This window comes from Tyto alba, unplaced genomic scaffold (assembly GCF_018691265.1).
Source record: "Tyto alba isolate M040663 unplaced genomic scaffold, T.alba_DEE_v4.0 Super-Scaffold_16, whole genome shotgun sequence".
In the NCBI taxonomy this organism is placed as follows: domain Eukaryota; kingdom Metazoa; phylum Chordata; class Aves; order Strigiformes; family Tytonidae; genus Tyto; species Tyto alba.
In genome coordinates, this window is record NW_024881278.1 from 33636373 (window position 1) to 33655910 (window position 19538).

The window sequence follows — 19538 nt, forward strand, 5'->3', positions numbered from 1 at the left end:
TGGGGGGGGGGCCTGATTATGCCACTCAAGGCCACGGTCTGGTTGCCCGTGAAATACGACTGAGTGGTTTTTTCCACTTACCCGGTGAGGTGTGTGCGGGGGTGAGGCCCAAAGGGCTCTCGCTTCTGATGCCAAGTGCCTGGCCCTGACCTGCCCCAGGCACAGGGTTGGGTGGGGAGTTCGATTTGGGGAGTAGACCTGTGACACGGGTGTCCTAAGGCAAGCTGGGGGAGGACAGAAACCTCCCGCGGAGAGGAAGATCAAGGCTTGATCTTGATTTTCAGTACAAGTATCAGCCACGAAAGCAGGGCCTCACGATCCTTCTGCCTTTCTGGGTTTTAAGCAAGCATCCAGGAGACAGGGGGATGAGGAATTCCAGGGATGAATCGGCGCATGAGGAACTCAGGCGTTTAGGATGTTCTGCTCCGGTCAGCCCAACGACCTGGGGAATTCAGGCAGTTCCTGCAGGGACTGCTCACGCTGGGGAAGTCTCGGCCTCCCCATCACATCGCTCCCCTGGGTGGCCCCGAGGAGAGGGCCCAGAGCGGTGTCGGTCCCTGGTTGGCCTGGGAAGGGCCCCGCATCTCCAAAACGATCCCGCAAACCTCCAAATCGCCCCCCAAGCCCCGAGAGCAGTCCCACGTCCGCATTCCGCAGGGCATCAGCCGTTCCCACCTTCATCGATGAGCGGGCATTCCGTCTTGTACCTGCCCCCAGGCACACCAGCCCCGTCACCCCGCGTGATCTGGTCCCCTGCCCCCTTTCCCACCCCTCCCCGCCCCTCTTACCGTTCCCTGAACTGCCCAGAAATGAAAAGCCGCTCTGCGGGGCAGACCGCCTGGCCTGGGCGAGGGTCCCAAACCCACACGTGTTTCACCAGTAACTCCTGGGAGGAACACATCCAGGTCCCACCCTCCTCGCCCAACAATGTCCCGCTCTCCCTTCACACCCACGTTCCGCACAGACAACAAGGAGCCTTGTGCTAGAAGAAAGAAAACTCTTCCTTTTTTAAACAGAACTTTTGTCAACCCTTGTTCCTCAGGTTTTTCTTTTTTGCAAAGATAAAGTATTATCCGAACGACCTCTGTGCATATATATATCTGTATCTATCTCCTGTATCTGTGTGTGTGTGTGTGCACACATACATTTACACACTTAAAAACACATCTGAAAACTTGTGCTCCTCACAGCGGGCCCTCCTACCTCACAGCAGAGAAGACAACTCCATGACCTGGGTTGAGTGGTGGGGTTTTTTTGGTGGCAGGGGAGGGGGCTATCGGGGCGGCCCCCTGTGAGAAGCTTCTCGAAGCTCCCCCAGCTCCAAGTCAGCTCCACCTCTGCACCAAAACAGACAACCAGCTGCGCCTCTGCGAGAACGAATTTAAGAAGAGATGTGGGGAAGAGAAGTTGCTGCAGCTGCGTGAACACCAAGGTCAGTGGGGGAACGGAGGAAGAAAGGAGGGGGGAGGTGTGCCGGAGCAGAGACCCCCCTGTATCCTGTGGGGAGACGGCAGGGAGGCCCCCCCTGCCACCCATGGAGATCTACGGTGGAGCAGACACTGATTTATGGCCTGGGAGGGGCTTCGCATGGTTGATCAAGGTGATTGTAACCAAAGGAGGCCAGGGCCTCGTGGGAAGCAGCATCCCCCGCTGCTGTAATTCAGCACTGGGAGGATTGCAGCATGCGGGGGAGTCCCACGCCGGAGCAGCTCGGGAAGGGCTGCAGCCGTGGGAGGGAATCCAGTCGGAGGAAGTTAGTGACCCATGATGGAGCAGTGTGGGGAACGCTGCGGCCCATGGGAGGGACTCACGTTGGAGAAAGTTTGTGGAGGACTGTCTGCTGTGAGAGGGGGACCACGATGGAGCAGGGGGAACAAGTTCCAGAAGCTCCTCCCACTGAAGATGAAGGAAGTGGCAGCGCTGACTGCACCCCCCATTCCCTGCCCCTGCGCCACTGGGGGAGGAGGTAGAGATATGGGGAGCAGAGCTGAGCCCAGGAAGAAGGGAGGGGTGGGGGGAAGGTGTTCTCAAGATGTGGCAATGCTTCTCACTGTCCTACTCTGGTATGTGTTGTTAGTGTCTGTAATAAATGTCTGTTCTTTTCTTCTTCCCCTAACGAGTCTGCCTCTTGCCCGTGACCACAATGGGTGATCTGCCCCTCCCTGTCCTATCTCAAATCCCAAGTCCGGCTTATTTTTCCCTTCTCATAGCTGGGGTGGAAGGGAGGAGTGAGCAGCTGTGTGGTGCCCAGTTGCCCTCTGAGCTCAAACCAGGACAAACCGCAAAAAAGCTGTCCCCCTCAACTAGAGGAATGCACTGAACCACATCCACCCGCGGCTCTGCAGGGAATCCCACCAGCTCCAGGTGGGAGGCTTTGACTTGAGTGTACACACATCACTTTACTTCTAGACCCTGGCTGGATTAGACAGTGCCACGCTAGGGCAGGTGCCACGCTCACCTGTACCCAATCCTTGGGGAGAGCAAGCCCAAGGACACCAAACAGTCATTTAACAGGCGGCAAGCAGTCCTCAGTTTTCAGCTGGACTGTGACTTTCTAAATCAATTAGATACTTTCTAAATCAATTAGATACCTATGGGCAAAAATGGAGAGAAGGGAGAACGGCGAGGAAACGTCTTTCTCAGAGAGGTGGCCACAGTAACACAGCCCATCTGTCCAGAACAATGTTTCTGCATATTAAAGGAGAGTCAGTGAGCAAGGAGCCCCTGGAGGAAATGTCTCTTCATTCCACCTGAGAGCTCCTCACCGCCTTTGAGGAAAGACAACAACGCAAAGGAGTCAAAACAGAGTAGAGTCAGAGGTCCAGGCTGGCAGGCGGGGTGACAGCCCGCCTCTAGTCATAGGCATCATCATCATCAAAGTAAGAATCACAGTCAAGGTTATCTGACTCGTCATCGAACAGAAAGTTGTCTTCATCAAGGTCGTCATCGTCATCGTAGTCTACCTGCCACTGCGGTTCATACTCCTCATCTTCAACCTCTTTGCCACCTTCATCTGTGTTGGGGGAGTTGCAGAAGACGGTACTTTTTGGCCTGTTGAGGAGAGCACCAAAGCAGAGCCCTGGCTGTGAAGCCAGCCTCCCACCACCCTCATCCTCCCTCCTACCACCACCTCAGCCTCCCCACCCACCGACGCGCCTCAGGGGCGGCAGCAGCCACGCAGACGCGCCCAGGAGGTGGGGGTGAAACGGCCTTTTCCACGCACGCAGCACAGGGCTGTGTCAGAGCCACCTGTGACTGGGCCAACAAGCTGCTGGCCGCCACCAGCTCTGGTGTCTCAACCTCACTCCGAGCAGACCAGAAACCCTGCTCTGAAACAGTGTCTCTTGACTCAGCTGTCATTCTTTCTTGCAACACCCAGCACCCCGTTCAGCTCCTGGCAATACAGCAGCTGTCAGAGGGGATTGGTTACACTGGGACAGCAGACGCCCGTTGGGATTTCTTGGTTTAAACTGCATGTCATACAGGGATGGACTTTGTTTCAAGCTCATCACTTTCCATATTTAACACCTGACAGCTCAGTCCTCTAGGACAGGGAAACGACAAACCAGCCATTTCACCTCCCAACACGTTATTTTATGGCTGTGTCACCTCTTCTCCATTCCCTTTGTAAAATAAATGGCAGGCCCTTCCATCTCCCCCCCATGTATTCTTGCTTCTCTCACCTAGACACCTCCTAGATCTCTGATACAACTCTGACGAAGAGAGTGTGACTCTCTACAGAAACCCAAGAGAGTCCAGGGGCAGCAACTTCCCTAACCACATCTGCCAGTGACGGAACTTTCTCGACCATGCCTGCATACCAAGTGGAGGTTTTGCTGGTCCCCCTGCACCACTGTGTCACTTACGTTGTTATCTCAAACCACAACACAGGATGCAAGTAATCAGTATCTGTGACCAACTCTTCTGTCTGTCAGTGAACACGGGAGAAAACTGGCCACCTGCTTTTTGTCTGCACTCCCCCAGCCTTTCCTTGGTACCCCGCCAGGAAAACTCACCCTATAAAGGCAGGGGCTGAAGCAGGCACATTTGAGAGTTCCACCCTTCTCTGACCAGGATCTGCCGAAGTCTGGAGCCCAACATGGAAATCCTGCTAGCACGGAAGAACAGCCAGAAGAGAGAGACAACGCGTGATTTGGGGTGTATTTTGTGATGCCAACCCCTTCCCTACACACACGCTGCACAGAGGTTATCCCCTCAGCTGATCAAGCCCCTTTCTAGGTTTGCCCAAGGTCAAACTAGACCAGAGCAAGACAAGCCACTAACGGGCGTGGGGACTTCACCTGTGTGGAGTGCCAGAGAATTGCGAAGAGACGCTCCTTGATCTGGTGTACCAACTCCAAACCAGTACTGAAATGCTCTGCTTTCAGGAGCTGAAGAGAACAGGCCAGGTCCTGGTACTGCAGCAGGGCTTCCTCTGCAATTCAAGGCCAACAAAGTCACGCTGCTTCCCACACTCTCAAGCACAGACCGATTCCCTGGGCTTTGTTTATGGAACCCGACTGTGAAGCAGTCCCTTGGCTCCAATCATGAAGTTCTCACAGCTACTTAGGCCTCCCGTGCACACACACTCCCCTTTCAGAAAGGAACACGTTGCTCCTCTACTGCACCAATCTCCACCGGCAGCCAAACTGCTTCAGTGGACTTCCCAGAAATCACATCAAGGCGGCAAAAACGGGCTGGGACCAGTGAGAGAGACCAGCTGGGTGCTGGCGCGTGTGCTATCGCCCCACTACAGAGCTGCCACCCTTCCAATCAGACAGCTGGGAACGCTAGTCTCTCCTTTGAGAGGCTGCAGGACTTACCCAGAAGGATCTGCAGAGCATTAGTGTGCAGCTCGAGGCTCTCAGTCTGCTGTTCCACAACGTCCATGCTCTCATGGTCCTGGTTATAGTAGCTGTACACACAGGAGTAGGCCAGCACCTGCAGGAGTATGGATCGTGCTGTAAACATCCTCCTTCAGCTTCAGAGAGGGCAAGGAGAGAGCAGCATCAAACCCTTCCAGCCTTCCTCAGGTATCAGTGGCTGAGAGAACTCCTGTTGTGAATGAACGACCCCTAAAGCCATTCCAGGCCCTCAGCAGGAACAAGACCACTGTTTCCATTTAAAGAAATGAGCCAGAAAAGCCAACGGCAGCAAGCAACAGTGATATGTATCCTGGCACCCACAGGGGCTACCATAGTGGGTCAGACACCCTCGTTCCATGGGCCTCTCTCAAAATCCACTCTGCCTGCACAAACAAGGCGTGTATTGCAAAGGCAATACTGCAAAGGCAATTCCCATCTCCTTTCTGTGTTTGAGGGGATAGAAGACATTGCAGGCCTGGGCTGTCACAGGCTTGCTGCACACATCCAGCGGCTGCACTGGAAATCTTTCACCACGTGGCTATGCAGTAGGTAACTCAGTGCTCCCAACACACCCACGGCTCATGAAATTAAGGAAGGAAAATCATAATGTGAGCACTGAGAGGGACTTCCTAACTAACACGGCATCGGGAGAGCTTTCAAAAGGTAAGTACCACCATGGGGGCATTTCAAACTGGAATGGACCAAACCCAGTTTATGAAAACCCTGAATATAGATCCTTGTGCTGATTCCACGGCGCCAACTTGAGCTAAGCTCCAAATCCAATGTCCTGACTGTGAGGAACGCCGCAGACAGAGCCCAACTCAGAGTGAGAACAGGGAAAGGCAAACACGAGCTCTTCCCCTGTCCTGATGCTGTTCCTCCCCTCAAGCTTTTTCTGACTCCCCTTGCTTGGAGTAGAGCAAGGTTGGTGTCTCCTCGCTTTAAGAAAGACATAAAGCACACCTATAGAATTAGACCTAACATGCTTGCTGAGGTTTATCCAGCCTTACCTTCCGTGCCTGCTCTAGCACTTTGCAGGCATGAAGAACAAAAGTCAAAGACCTAATTTTTGGCATCTCACTGATGGAAGAAACTCTGTTCCTCAGACTCGTGGCAAATTCCTGCAATAATTGAAGGAGGGGAAAAAAAAAAAAGTCAATGTCAAGCTCCACAAGATCGAAAAAATAGCACCTTCTACACCAATAATTGCTAAGCATCCTGAAGTGCCAGCCCAGCAGATGCAGGCAGCAGGAGAGCATTTACTGCGTCCAACTCGGACATCTGTACTGTGCCATCACTTCAACCTTTTACAGTATCTCAGCTCTAGACAGAGGTCAGCCTTCAGTTGCCATCGCTCCCAGGTACTGCATTCAGTCTGAGCATCTGAACACAAGTTAGGCGTTGAGTTTCCACAACAGACTTGGTAGAAGAAAGCGGGCCAAGAAGTACCCCTTGCGTCAGAGCAAGGGTGAAATGACCAGGCATCCCCACCTGGATCCCAAGCCTGATTCTCAGCTTCAGGGGAAATACACTGAGGCACAACAGAAACTGTCCTGCTCACCTGGCCTAAGCCTGCATCTGCAAAAAGAGGAGGCCTTACCCTTGCACGATGATGAAAGGTGCATCTCTCATTGTAATCCTGGAAACGCTTCTCCTGCCAAGCCGCTTTACTCACCTGAAAGGAAAGGCAGAACTGACCTGTAGCGACTGCCCTCAAGCACCAGGGTTGCCTGGAAGTGGCTACCACACACGCTGACTTGACAACGCCATCGATATTACTGGCAAGCTCACAAAGCCCAGAGTAAAGGGCCCGAGCTGAGATCCTCACCCCCTCTCTCCCAGAGGCCAGGTGCATCTGACCGCAAGCACGAACCACTGGGATACAGCAAATTACTCACCATAGCAGAGCAGTTGTAATAATCCTTATGGGTTGGCCTCCAGGGCTTGAGGCAACGCCAACAGAAGCCGTGATTACACTTTGCACACGTCATACTGCACGGTAGGAGAAGAACAATGGGAATCAATCGGTCTTCACAGCCACCTGCAGACAGTTCCTCCCAGTGCTCCCCTGTATCACAGGGCTGGAGCGTGCGACCTAGTCACTCCCACTCACTCAGTACTATGCAGGTATTTTTTAAAGCCTTTTCTGGAAGCAGATGATGCTTAAGTCCAGTCGCTGTGCCTCCAAAAAGGAGCCGGGTAAACTAGAAGCACAATCTCACAGTACCAGCTTACCAAGCACTTGAAGGGTGAACTAAGAATTCCACAGCTGGGAGCGAGAGCCACCTGAGCCCCTCACCTCAGTAATGCAGCACTCCCCAGGGCAGAAAGGCACCGCACAGCCCGAGGGCCGCACGCAACATGTGGGGACAAATCACAGCCGGGCACTACGGGCTGTGCCAGAGCAAGAGGAAAAAAAAAACAGTGGTGACTCCGAAACCCTGGCTTCAAAGCTGGAGGTAACACCCCTATCATATAAAAAGCTGCCAGGGATCCAAGACAATTCAAAAGGGGCAGTTAGAAGAAAATTCCTTAGAGCTGCAGGAATAGGTGAGCATGAAAGAAAAAGCAGTGCCGAGCTATCCCCTCCCCTGCACCTCTGTATATCTACAGTGGATTCTGAGAATAGACAAGTGTGCACTGTAAAAAAGTACTGCAAAATGAGTGTTGGTTCTACTACAGAGCTATCGATGGATTTAACTCTGAATGCTGGTAAACCTTCCGCTTTTCACAGGAATTAAAAGCAATAAAGCAATCACTCATTCTTCTGAAACTATAAAATAGACCTGCTGTAACTCTTACTCCACAGCCCAAAATAAAAAAAAAGCACCATGGACCTAACTGTACGTCTTTGCCCTCTCCAGTAGCAAACAAAAAGGGATACTTACTGCAGGCACCCCTCATTTTTCTCTATCTGAGCCTGGCAGCTTGGGCAGTGCTTCGAAATGAGTTTAGCCAGATGTTTGCTCTGGGCTTCAGTTGTCATTCCCTCATAGTACCCATCATCATCCACCCACTGAGACATGTGGCTGCAGCTGGCAGGATAATGGGCCTGAAAGAGAGAGCCAGTCAACCACGCAAAAGCAGAACAGTGTGTGCCAAACCCAAGACAGCATAGCCCGTGACCCAGCTCCGCCTCACCTCTGGGAAGTTGCAGTTGAAGCAGGATATCCAGGAGCACTTAGAACAGGCTGCCCCGTAGCCAAGCCCATCCTTGAGGAGAATCTGATCACAGCCCTGAGGATTGGTGCACCACGTCAGGTTGGAGCAACACTCAACATACACTCTGAGGAGGGCTTTTTCATACTGCAATGAGAAGCCAGGAAGGAGATTTAAAGCAGAGAAGCTGCAAGGTTTGGCTTTACAAGCGGGGTCAGGCGCCTCTGGCCGAACTGCTCACAAGGGAACAGCACAAAGTGAGTTTACTCTTTTGTTCTCTTTGTGCAAATTCCCCACCCCCCCGTGTCGTACCTGGAGGCTGTCTCATATAATCACAGAACAGCTGAGGTTGAAAGGCACTTCTGGAGGTAAAAATTAGTCCAACCCTTCCAGCTCAAAGCAGGGTTACTCAGGACCACGTCCAGCTGGGTTTTGAGCACAGCCAAGGAGAGAGACTACATGTCTCTCCACCCAACCTGTCCCAACGTCCCACTCCCCTTGCTGTTCAAAAAAAGAGTGCAGCCAGCAGGCAAGGGAAGGGGGTTTCTCGCAGCTGTTTAGCACTGGTGACACAGTTGGGCACTGGGAACAGTTTGGGCTTCCAGGTACAAGATGGACACTGACAGATGAGGGAAAACGTCTCAAGACAGCCAGGGGCTGGAGCACAGAATGTATTGAGGGGAGGCTGAGGGAGCTGGGTTTGTTCAGCATGGGGAAAAGGCACCAGAGGGGGATCTTGCCACTGCCTAGTGCTACCTAAACACAAAATGCAGAGAGGACTGAACCCGGAGCGGTTCGTTTTAACTTCAGCGTTAGATCTTCACGCAGTGATCTGGCTATTTTGAGTACAGGGTTGGACCAGAGATCTCCACTGATTATTGCAACTTAAATTATTCTGTGAGCGTATGCGTGACTCTGCACAAGGTATTAACACTTCAGCCATACCACTCACTGAGCAAAAAGGGAAACGGAGAACATTTCACTGAGAGCATTGGAGCAACTTGTTAAAATTCACCGCAATTTATGTTGACCTGCAGGTTTGGTTTTTTTTTTTTTAAATATAAAATAGTCATAGCAACAGGATACTAAATCCTGCTCTCAGATAGGCACGACTACAGGACTTGCAAGGCCAGTAGGAACTGCCCAGATACATGCACTAACTCTCCAAGCACTCCTAGAAAACAAGATACAGAAGATACACAGAAGGAAATGCTTTTCTCTAGCCTTGCCCATTTTGGTTGCCAGTATACAAGCTTAAAGAAAAATTATAAAATAGAGCAGTCTTTAGGACTACTGTTCGCTTCTCCTTATGAATGTTTACACATCATAATGACAGTAACAAGCTGGAATAGAAGAATATTTTGGGGGATGCAATTGCTGGTGGAAACCTGTCAAACAACAGAGCAGTGGAAAACAAGTGAGACGTCTGTTCTGTCCACCAATTAACAAGAGTCTGTCATGCGGCAGCCACAGCTCTATGGTGGGGAGAGCATTCAGCTAATAACTGAAAACTGAAAGAATAGGGAGGAAAAGTAGCTTCTGCCTCAGAACAGGCAGCTCCTGCTGCCCTCTGCTGACTGAGGACTAAGGTGAGCAGAGCTCAGGAAGCCTGGTTTAGAGATGTCTGGAGACCCACACAGATTTAACAGATGAAGTCCGACGTGGTAACTTGTGTCACCTTCACAAAAACCTGAGGTGCTCAAAGACAGAGACTAACAAGGGAACAGAAAGGACGCTGGGGTCACTGATGCAGTGAGAAAAAAAATTGCTCAAATGTTTTCTCTTCATTTGCCCCAGATTTTACAATTGCTTTCAGCACACCAGCAGCAGATGTTTGTCATGAGCTGCTACCAAAGCTCTCACTTGGTCCTCAACTAAGGATGCACCTGAAACGTTTGCTGGAGACATGTTTAGAGGAAATTCCACTGTGGTCTTTTGCTGATGTTATTCTTTCCTGAATAGCTGGTATTGACCGTGATCAGAGACAACAGACACCGCGGGGCAGAAATCTGCTCTGCCTCAATTACCACACTGCCAGTCTTAATAACGGAAAGGGGAAAAGCTGCAGCAAGATTATCTGCTAGGGCTGACTAAAATGAAACAGAGCTTGGCCACCAAGTAACCACCTCTCCTACTTCACCTTGGCTATGATCTCCTTGGAGGAAATGATGGAATAAATGAAGGCTGTAGTTGGCTGTGCCCGGCACTCAGATATGGGACAGGTGCAGTTGACAACCATGTTCTGCTCAATGCGAGTCGTGAGATACTCCCTCCAACAGGACTGTGAAGGCAGAAGAGGAGAGATCAGAGCTCAACAGGAGCCGCACCACCTGTGTCGGGTGACCCCAGCAGCCCATCCCACCCAGCAGAAGGTTCACCAAACCACCACAAACCACGGGTAAGTACTTAAAAAGGGGGAACAGGCTAATCAAGAACTGAAAGATCACAACGAACGAGGGAGCTGAGAGAACAGAACGTATGAGCTCTGTGGAAATCACCTCGTAACAGCTTCAAAGAACAGCTGCTCCAAGTAGGCAGCGATTCCCTACCAAGTTACAGAAGCCAAACACCCCAGGACCTTCACCTTGCAGCAGTAGTGCATGCAACAGAGGGTCGGTGGCTTCTCAGTGGGACACAGCTGGTTCACACAGACTGGGCAGTGGGTTCCTGGGCTCAGGGCAGGCTGGGCATCCTGCACTTGCAGCCCCGAGGAGATGAGCAGGGTCTCGCGGTTCTCCACATAGCACTGGATCAGGAAATCCACATTCCACCTGCAGTGCATGAGGAGGTGCTGAGCAACATCATCCGGGATGCTCAGAGTATCCTGGATCTGCTGTACTGTCTGGTTCATGAGCAGCTTTGCCTCCTCTGGACTAAGCGTGTGCCCCATGGGCATCTGCAGCATTGCCATGAGAACATCCTCCGACGTGTCGATGCCAGGATCCAACCTGACACGGAAAAACGTGTCACGTCCAGGCAGGGTGGAGAGGCACACCCACGCACACCTGGTGACACGCATCCCTACCAAGACAGGCAGTCCGTGCTCTCCTCATCCGGAGATGCCTCTGACGGCCTGACCTGGAAAACCATCTGTGCCTGGCCCCCAGGAGGCGTTGCGGGTTCGGCCGAAACGTATTCCAAGACGTGAGGCCTCGCCTCCTGGCGCCGGAGGTAGCCCTGGTTCAGCAGGTGCAGGACGCAGGACAGCACGTCCACGCTGTGGCAGCAGAAGCTCAGGAACTGCAGCCTCGGCCCCAGCTCGCCCTTCTGGCAGGCGTCAACCACCTGCAGCAGCAAGGGAGCCCCGCGGGGGCTGCAGTGCAGCACAGCACCCAGGCAGCCCCTCGGCGCCCCTCCAGCCCTCCCTACCTTGAACACCAGGTTGTCGATGTGGAGCTGCTTCTCCGCCTTGAGGATGCGGGTGATGAGGCAGCAGAGGACGTTCCTCTTCCTCTCCAGGCTGCCGACCTCGGCCCTCTCCGCCCGGAGGTACCTCTGCTGGGGCAGCAGCCTCAGGGGGCGGCCGGAGGCCTGGGCCAGGGCTGCCCGGTTCAGCCGCAGCACGCCTGGAGCTGGCACCCAGGCCCGGGTCAGCCGAGCCCCGACGGAGCCCCCCGGGGCCGTGGGCCCGGCCCGGGGCCTCCCGCCGCCGCCCTCCCCGGCCCCGAGCAGCAGCCCCAAGCCCGTGCGCGCCCCCGGCCCCCCGGCCCGCCCCCGCCCGCTCGCCCCCCCCGCCCCGGCCCCCCCGCGGGGCTCCGAGCAGGGCTGCCCCGGCCCCACGCTCACCCCCCGGCGTGCGGCTCCGCGCCAGGACGCCCTCGCTGCGGGTCAGCGGCGTCAGCGCCTGGTGCACCAGGGCGGCCGGGAGCCCCGTCGCCTGCAGCAGGGCCTCCACAGCCACCTCCTGCGGGAAGGGTGGGAGGGGAGCGCCCAGCCCCCAGCGCCCCCGGGGACCCCCCGCCGCAGCCCCGGCCCCTACCTCGGCGTCGTTGAAGCGCAGCAGGATGTACATCTGCAGCGTGGAGACGTGGAGGACGCAGTCCCCGAAGCGCAGCTCGGCACGGCCCAGCCACGTCCACTGCAACCGCCGGGGCTTCGCGCCCGCCCGGCCCGGCCGGAGCTGGCCTGCCAGGGACGGCGTCAGCACGGGGGCCGGGGGCCGGGCCCCCCCCGGGCGCTCTGCTCCCGGCACGGCCCGGCACGGCCCGGCTGCCGCGGGGGCCCCGGCGAGACCCGCGCGCCCGCCGCCACGGCCACTCACGCCGCCTGCAGAAGTCGGCAAACGCGGCCAGGGGGGAGCTCAGCGCCGCCGAGAAAAACCTCCCGGGCTCGGCCATGGAGCAGGACGGGGGGACGGGCCAGCAGCGCGGGGACAGGGCCAGCACCTTCACCTCCGGCGCAACCTCCGGCGCAGCCGCCGCCGAGGCCGGCCCCGGCGCCTGGGCGCGAGGGCGGCTCAGCACAGGCCCCGGCAGCCCCGCGAGGAGGGCGGGCGGCCCCCAGCCTGCCCCCCCATCCCGGCACAACGCTCACCTCGCCCGGGCCCGCCTCCAGCTCCAGCAGCCGCCTGTCCCGCTCCTGCAGCTGGAAGAGGCCAAACTGCTGCCGCAGCTCCTCCGACTCGGCCAAGTCGCTCAGCATCTCCTGGGGGAAGCGGCTGGGGAAGCACAGCCCGAGCTGCTCCGCGACGGCTCCTTCCAGCCAGGACGGGCCTTGCGCCAGCAGCCGGTCCCCCAGGTAGTGCCTGTCGCAGCCGCCAGCGTCAGCTCCGGGGCCGGCCCCAGCCCAGCGGCCACCGGCCACCCGCCCGGAGGCCGCGCCGGCCCCGGCCCCAGGCCCGGGACGCGGCTCCGGCGACCGGCAGCGCCCTCGCGGCCCTTCCCTCCACCCGCCGCCCCCAGCCCGGGCTCAGCCCCGGCCCCCGCCGCGCCTGGCCCTCACCGGTAGAAGTGCTCGAAGGGGTGGGCGAGCTCCAGGCCGCCGAGGACGGCGAAGGGCTCCAGCAGCTGCTGCAGCCGCTGCGGGGGCTCCCGTGCTGCCCGCGGCCCCGCGCAGCTCCCGGATCCGCCCGTCGAGGTAGCGGGCGAACCGCTCGCTCACCTGCAAGGGGACGGGGCTGGCTGGGCGGCCGCGGGGCCGGGCTGCTGCGCCGCCGCCGCCGTCCCCGGAGGGAGCAGCGGGGGAGCCCGGGGGCTCTCCTCGCGGGCAGGGGCCGCGCTGCCAGAGGCACCCGCAGCCGGGCCCCGGCCAAAGCCCCGGCGCCGCGCTCCCGGCACTCACGTGCAGGGCGGTGAGGAAGGGGAGCTGCAGCAGAGCCCCCGCGAAGCCCCGGCCCAGGGCCAGCACGGAGGCGGCCTGCCGCCCGAAGAGCTCCTCCGTGGCGGCGCGCAGCCACCGGTACAGCCCGCAGTAGCGCTCCACGAGGTCCGGCGCCTGCCCTGCCGCCTCCAGGAACCGCTGCACCTGCGGGACGCGGCGCCAGGGGGGTGAGCCCCGCAGCGGGACCGGCCCCGCAGCGACGGCCGCGGCCCCCCCGCCACCACCCCCTGCCCGGGGGCTGACCGGAGCCCCCCCCCCCCCCCCCCGGTGCTGCCGCGGGCGGGCGCGGAGGCCGGAGCGCAGCCCCGAGGGCCGGGCAGGGCCGCGCAGGCAGGACCCAAGCGCAGCGGCTGCCCGCCCGCCCGCACAGCAAGTGCCGGGCGCCGGACCCGTCTCCCCGCCCGGAGCCCCAGCTGCCGCCCGAGCCCGGCCGGGCCGTCCCCGCACCCCGCCGGGCCCCTCGGAGGCTGGGCGCAGCCCCTCGCCCCCCGCTCCCCCCCCCCACCCGCTGCGGGGTCCCACGCCCCCTCCCCGCTCTACCTGCCGCTGCACCACGTCCCGCCAGCACCGCCAGATGCTCCGCAGGCCGCTCGACTTCGCCGCCGCCTCCGCAGCCCTGGCCGGCACCTCCTCGTCCCTCCCGTCCTTCCCGCCTGCCACGGGACAGCCTCGGGCTCAGCGCGGCCCCACGCTCCGGCCGGCGGCAGCCTCCCGCTCTCCCGGGGGGGCGCAGGGCAGAGGGGGTGCCGGGGGAGGGGGGCACGGCCGCCGCGGGCCCCTTCCCCGGCTCGGGAGCCCCCTGTGCCACAGGGCTGTCCCCAGCAGGACCCCGCGGCCACCCCCCGCGGCCGGGCGGGAGGGCAGCGCCGCCCCGCGCTCACCGGCTGCTCGCGCCTCCTCCGGCTCCGCGCCGCGGGGGTCCACGTGCACCAGGAGCTGCGTCAGGCGCCGCACGCGGGAGCCGAAGACGGCGCCACGGCTCGCGGCGTGACCGGACAGCTCCGCGCTCTCCAGGTACTCGCTCAGCAGCCAGGCCAGGGGACTGACGCCCTGGGGGTCTGCGAGGCCACGCGCGCTCAGAGCCGGGCGCCTCGGCCCGGGGCACGGCCCCGACGGGCCCCGCGGGGCGCAGGGTACCTGGGCTGGTGATGCTCTGCACCAGGGGGGTCACCAGCGCCTCCCAGAACGTCCTGCCCAAGGCCCAGGCCGCCTCGTCGTCGGGGAGGAAGCGGTCGGCGAAGGCCTGCTCGTGCCGCAGCGCCCGGTTCAGCCTGCAAGGGCGACGGGGCAGCGCGCCAGGCACGGCCACGGCCCCAGCACCCAGGGCCCCCGCTCGCCGCCCCCGGGCCAGCCGGGAAGCAACTCACTTGCCGAAGAGCTGCAGCAGTCGCCCCCGGTCACGGCAGATCTCCTGGCACCAGGCGTGAGCCCGGGCGGTGCAGGAGAGGAACGTCCGCCGGCACAGCTGCTCCTTGAAGACGGGCCACAGAGTGGGCTTGGGGCCCAGCACCTCGATGCCGCGCACGCGGGTGTCGATGCCGCCCTACGGCAGAGCGGGACCCTCAGCTCCGCAGCCACGGCCCCGACGCCCCACGCCGCCGGCTCCCCGGCGCCCCGACCTGCTGGCACCGCTTCACCCGGATCTGGAGGACGGGCCAGAAGCGGGTCATGTTCTCCAGCAGGACCACTCTGCTGTCCGAGGGCAGGACGGTCACCTGCGGGCAGGCAGCGGACCCTCAGCGTGCCAGGCAGCGAGCGCCGGCCGCCCCGCGCGCTCCCCCGGCCGCCCCCCGCCGAAGCCCTCGCCCCCCGGGCTCCCCTGCGCCCCCCGCCAGGGCCCCGCCGCAGCCCCAGCGCTCCGGCCCGCTCGCAGCCCGGGCTGCGGGGCCGCCCGCGCCCACGTCCCCCCCGCCCCGGCTGCCTCCTCCCGCCCCCCCCGGGGCCCCGCACCGCACTCACCGCGTTGAGCTCGGTTCGGACGGCGGCCGGGCTGTCTCCCCCCAGCACCACAACGCGGGCCGGCATGTAGCTGGAGTCCTCGCTGGCCACCAGCATGCTCATCTCCCTGCAGCGCAGCACAGGCAGCGCTGCCCGGCAGTCCCCACCGCCCCGCCCCGGCCCCCGCCGGCCCCACGCGCTGCTGCCCGGCCGGGGGCCGCCGGGGCAGGGCGCGCGCAGCGCCCCACGGCCCCCTCCTCCCCGCGCGGGCGCTGGCCCCCGAGGCCCCCCAGCCCTGCCCCACCTGACCACCACGCCACGCTGCATGTGGACGGTGATGAAGTGGGAGCCGCTGCTGCCGTTCGACTCCCAGTAGGTCTTGGGGTTCCTGTCCGTCAGCTTGCCGGCCCGGTGGGGGTTGGAGGAGACCTGCACCTTCTCCCAACACTTGTCCTCCTTCACCTCCACGCCGGAGCCTGTGGGGAGAGCACCCGGAGCCTCCGGCCGCCGGGCCGGGCCAGCCCCTGCCCGGCGCGGGGGGCCGGCTCCCGCTCCCCGCGCTCACCTCGGCACAGGTTGCGCAGAAAGACGTCGAACAAGGGGATGCTGATGGGCCGCTGGCTCCGGCGGTGCTCCTCGATCTGCCCCAGGACCAGCTACGGGACGGGGCCGGGCTCGCACCGCGGGGCCGCCCCCGGCGCCAACAGCCCGGCGGCCCCCAGCCCCGGCACCTTCGGGGCCTCCCCCCCCCCGGCCCCCCACCTGCATGCAGCCAGCCAGGACGCTGCTCGTCAGCTTCTGGTAGAGGCCGGCGTGCTCCTCGCAGTCCGTCACCAGGGCGAGCAGGGCTGGCGCCAGCGGCGGAGCCGTGCCCTGCTTGGCCAGGGCCTTGGCCAGCGTCTCGCGGGCGCCCAGGCGGCACATCGCCACCGCGCAGTCCTTGCTGCTGCTGGCCAGGCGGTGCAGGAAGCCGACGACCTCCCGCACCACCTGCCCCGCAGGCAGCCGTCAGCGGCCGGGCCGGCGCGGGGAAACCCCCCCCCGGACCCCCCCCCCGCGCCACGGCGCCCGCGGGCGGCAGCGCCCCGGCCCCGCCCGCCGCGCGTCCCGGGGCCCCCCCGCACCTCCCGGTCGCTGCTGTGGGCGCTCAGCGAGGCCAAACAGGGCTCCACACACTCGTGCCAGGGCAGCGCGTCCCCCCGGGAAGCGGCCAGGAACCCGCTCAGGATCCTGCGGGGCAGAGGGGGCCCCGCTCACGCCCGGCCCCCGCGGGGCCTGCGAGCCGCGGCGCCCGCCCGGCCCCCGCGGCAGGAGCGCGGCCCCCCGACCCACCGGAGGACGCTCAGGCTCGCCGGCTTCTCCGCCCCCAGCAGCTCCAAGCTGCGCAGCACCAGCCCGAAGCACCCGCGGTCCTGCAGCAGCCGGGCCGCCTCGCCCGAGGGGCCGGCGCCTCCGCCGCAGAGCTGCCGCTCCAGCGCCGCCACCGCCTCCCCGGCCAACTCGCCGTCCCCGGGGCCGCCCAGGAGCGCCCGCACGTCCCCGGGGGCCCGCGGGGCCTCTCCGCCTGCCGCGACAACGACGGGCGGCTCCAGCCCGCGCCCCGCGCCCCGGCCGCCGCCCTCCCCGCCAGCCCGGCCCTGCTGCCCCGGGGCGGAGGAGCCGCGCCGCTGCACGCCGGCCCGCGCGGCCCGCACGCCGCCCGCCAGTCGCGCTTGGCCGTGAGCGCGGCCAGCAGCCGCAGCGCCGCCGCCGCCGCCGCCTTCTCCGCCGCCCCGGCGCTCGGCAGCTCCGCCGCCGCCTTCGCCAGCGTCTCCCTGCGGGGGGGGCAGGGCACGGCCTCGGCAGGAGCCTCCCGGCCCCGCTGCCGGCCCGCCGGCCCGGCCTCCTCCCCGCCCGCCCGGCTCTCCGGCGGCCGGCTCGGCCCCGGGGGGGCTGCCCGCCCCTCTCCCGGACAGCCCGGCCCCCCCCCGGCCCGCAGCAGGGCCGTGCGGCACCCCGCGGCTCCCCCGCGGCTCCCGCCGCCCGGCCCGCCCCGGGCTCCGCCGCCTCGCCGCTCCGCCTCGGGCTCCTCCTCCAGGCTCTCCGCCAGGTGCCGCAGCCCGGCCGAGCGCAGCCCCACCGCGGAGCCGCTGCTCTGCCCCGCGGCCACCGCGGCCGCAAGCTCGGCCGGCGAGCCCCTCTCGCCCAGCCCCTCGGAGCTGCCCAGCGCTGGGGGGAGGGAGGGAGGCAGGCAGGGAGGCAGGGAGGGAGGGAGGGAGGGAGGCGGGGAGGGAGGGAGGGAGGGGAGCAGGGACACGGGCAGCGGGGCGGCGGGGGCCCCCCGGCAGCTCCCGGGCCGCCGGGCGCCCCCCCCGCCGCCCCCCGGGGGCCCGGCGCCCCGCGCCCTGCCCAGAGCCCCCCTCCAGCGCCGTGCCCGTGCCCCAGCCCCCCCGTTACCTCGGAGCTGCTCCTCGGGCACCTCGGGGAGGGCCAGCCCTTCCCTCTCCAGGAGCTCGCCGAACAGCTGCGCGTCCGCCTTGGCCGCCGCGGCGGGGGCTGCAGCGGGGGCTTCCTCCGCTGCCTCGGCCGCCCGGGCTCCGGGGCCAGCGCTCCTGCAGCCGGCACCCTTCGGGGACGCCGCGGTGCTCCCCCCGCCATCCTGCCCGGCCCCCCTACCGAGGGCGTACTTGGTGTAGGTGTGGGAGACGCGCAGGTCGCGCCGAGAGCCGCCCTGGCACCGCTCCTCCAAGACCTGCAGCACCTTCGGGGCCAGCGCCGCGGGTACCGACAGCCGGATCAGGGCTTCTTCGTCTCCCTCCGACAGCTGCACGGGCGGGCTCGGCTCAAGCCCCGCGACGCCCACGCACCCCCCCACACCCCCCCGGGACGGCCGGTGCCCCCACGGAGGACAGGCAGGCTGCGCCCCCGGGGCCGCTCTCCCCTGGCTGTCCCCGGCCCACACCCCCCACCCGCCCTCCCCGCCCGCAGCATCGCCCCACGGGGCTCGCCTCGCCCACCCGAACCTCGCCGAGCACGGCCGCTCTCCCCGGGGCGCGGGACACCGTCTCCTCCCGCCTCGCCTCACCCCTTTGCTGCGCCCGGCTCCCCGCGCCTTTGCCAGCCCTCGCTCCCGCTCCCGCTCCCGTTCCAGCCCCTTCTCTGCTCCGCTCAGGCTGGCCCCGCACAGCTCACGCCTGCCAGCCTCTCCCCCGGGCCCCGGCCCCTTCCCAACCCTCGCTCCCTCCCTCCCACTGCCGCCCCGCGGGCTCTGGCCCGTACCTGCTCTCCCCGGGCCTGCTGGATGAGAGAGAAGAGCTCTTTCTGCTCCTGGGCTTCCAGCTTCTTCACGAAGAAGAGCAGCTCCCACCACTCGGCACGGCTCAGGGCCTCTGCGGCCTCGGGCGGCTGCTCCCCCAGGTAAGGCAGAGAGTACAGCCCCCCCAAGGGCTGGCGGAGAAACGGCTGCGCAACTGCAGGAGAGCAGAGCGAGGAGGGGGCACTGTCAGCTCTGCCAGCGCCCCCAGCCTCTGCCGCACACCCCGCACGCTCCCAGGAAAGGGCTCGCGGGGACTCTCTGGGCAGGGGGGGGCCCCACCGTCCCCCAGCCTGCCCTGGGAAAGGGGGGAGACGGGAAGGCGGCCAGAGACGGGGACCGTGCTGGGAGGAGAGCCCAGAAGCTGGCGAGACGGGGATTACCGCCTTCGCCTGAACCTCTCTGGGCCGCAGAACAGAAAAAGCACGGGCTCAAAACGGGCGGCTCGAGCTCAACCGCTGCCCAGCCCTGTCCCCACGGCGCCTGGACCAGCCAGGGCAACAACGCACTGGGCCACCCAGCACCAGCAGAACCCACGGTGCCACCGCGTAGCTGGAGCAGGGGAAACAGAGCCGGCCCAAGATGCTAGAGGTGTCAATGGATAGGAGGTTAATTCTGCCATGATCTCCTCTCTTTTCCAAATGCCTCCTGCTGGGTAACAGGGCAAATGCTTATAGGCAAAAGCAAAACGAGATGGCACAGTTACCACACTCCTTTTAGCTAATGCATCCAAAATTAAGAGAGGGCGGTAAAATCTGGTATGTAGGTCAGATATTCCGCAGGTAATTTAGGAATAAGAGCCTGAATCAACACTTGCTTCTATCTGCTAAGCAACAACTTGCAGCTCTCTCTGCAAATGCAAGGTGGGAGACGTTCACCACGTCAAGACTCAACAGAAAAGGGCTGAAACCCACTGCAAGAGGCTCAAGCATGCCAAGAGCAAGTGCATCCACAGCTGATCACCA

At 62.7% G+C, this 19538-nt stretch overlaps 1 protein-coding gene across 1 annotated transcript in view; it reads right to left on the reverse strand.

Moving 5' to 3' along the window:
• Positions 1 to 2340: 2340 nt before the first annotated feature.
• Positions 2341 to 19538, reverse strand: part of LOC104367939 (cullin-9) — a 32184-nt gene continuing 14986 nt past the window's right edge. The window contains 33 exon segments of the mRNA XM_042789284.1: positions 2341 to 3051; positions 4017 to 4108; positions 4302 to 4435; positions 4824 to 4941; positions 5876 to 5986; positions 6466 to 6540; positions 6764 to 6857; positions 7754 to 7917; positions 8007 to 8171; positions 10165 to 10305; positions 10609 to 10972; positions 11050 to 11309; positions 11394 to 11596; positions 11811 to 11928; positions 12004 to 12149; positions 12286 to 12463; positions 12558 to 12768; positions 12966 to 13085; positions 13087 to 13124; positions 13305 to 13487; positions 13884 to 13996; positions 14225 to 14401; positions 14481 to 14614; positions 14711 to 14886; positions 14963 to 15058; positions 15303 to 15408; positions 15586 to 15757; positions 15847 to 15937; positions 16044 to 16271; positions 16406 to 16511; positions 16614 to 16845; positions 17718 to 18084; positions 18540 to 18730. Coding sequence (XP_042645218.1) covers positions 2853 to 3051; positions 4017 to 4108; positions 4302 to 4435; positions 4824 to 4941; positions 5876 to 5986; positions 6466 to 6540; positions 6764 to 6857; positions 7754 to 7917; positions 8007 to 8171; positions 10165 to 10305; positions 10609 to 10972; positions 11050 to 11309; positions 11394 to 11596; positions 11811 to 11928; positions 12004 to 12149; positions 12286 to 12463; positions 12558 to 12768; positions 12966 to 13085; positions 13087 to 13124; positions 13305 to 13487; positions 13884 to 13996; positions 14225 to 14401; positions 14481 to 14614; positions 14711 to 14886; positions 14963 to 15058; positions 15303 to 15408; positions 15586 to 15757; positions 15847 to 15937; positions 16044 to 16271; positions 16406 to 16511; positions 16614 to 16845; positions 17718 to 18084; positions 18540 to 18730 — 5303 coding nt within the window. The 3' untranslated portion in view covers positions 2341 to 2852.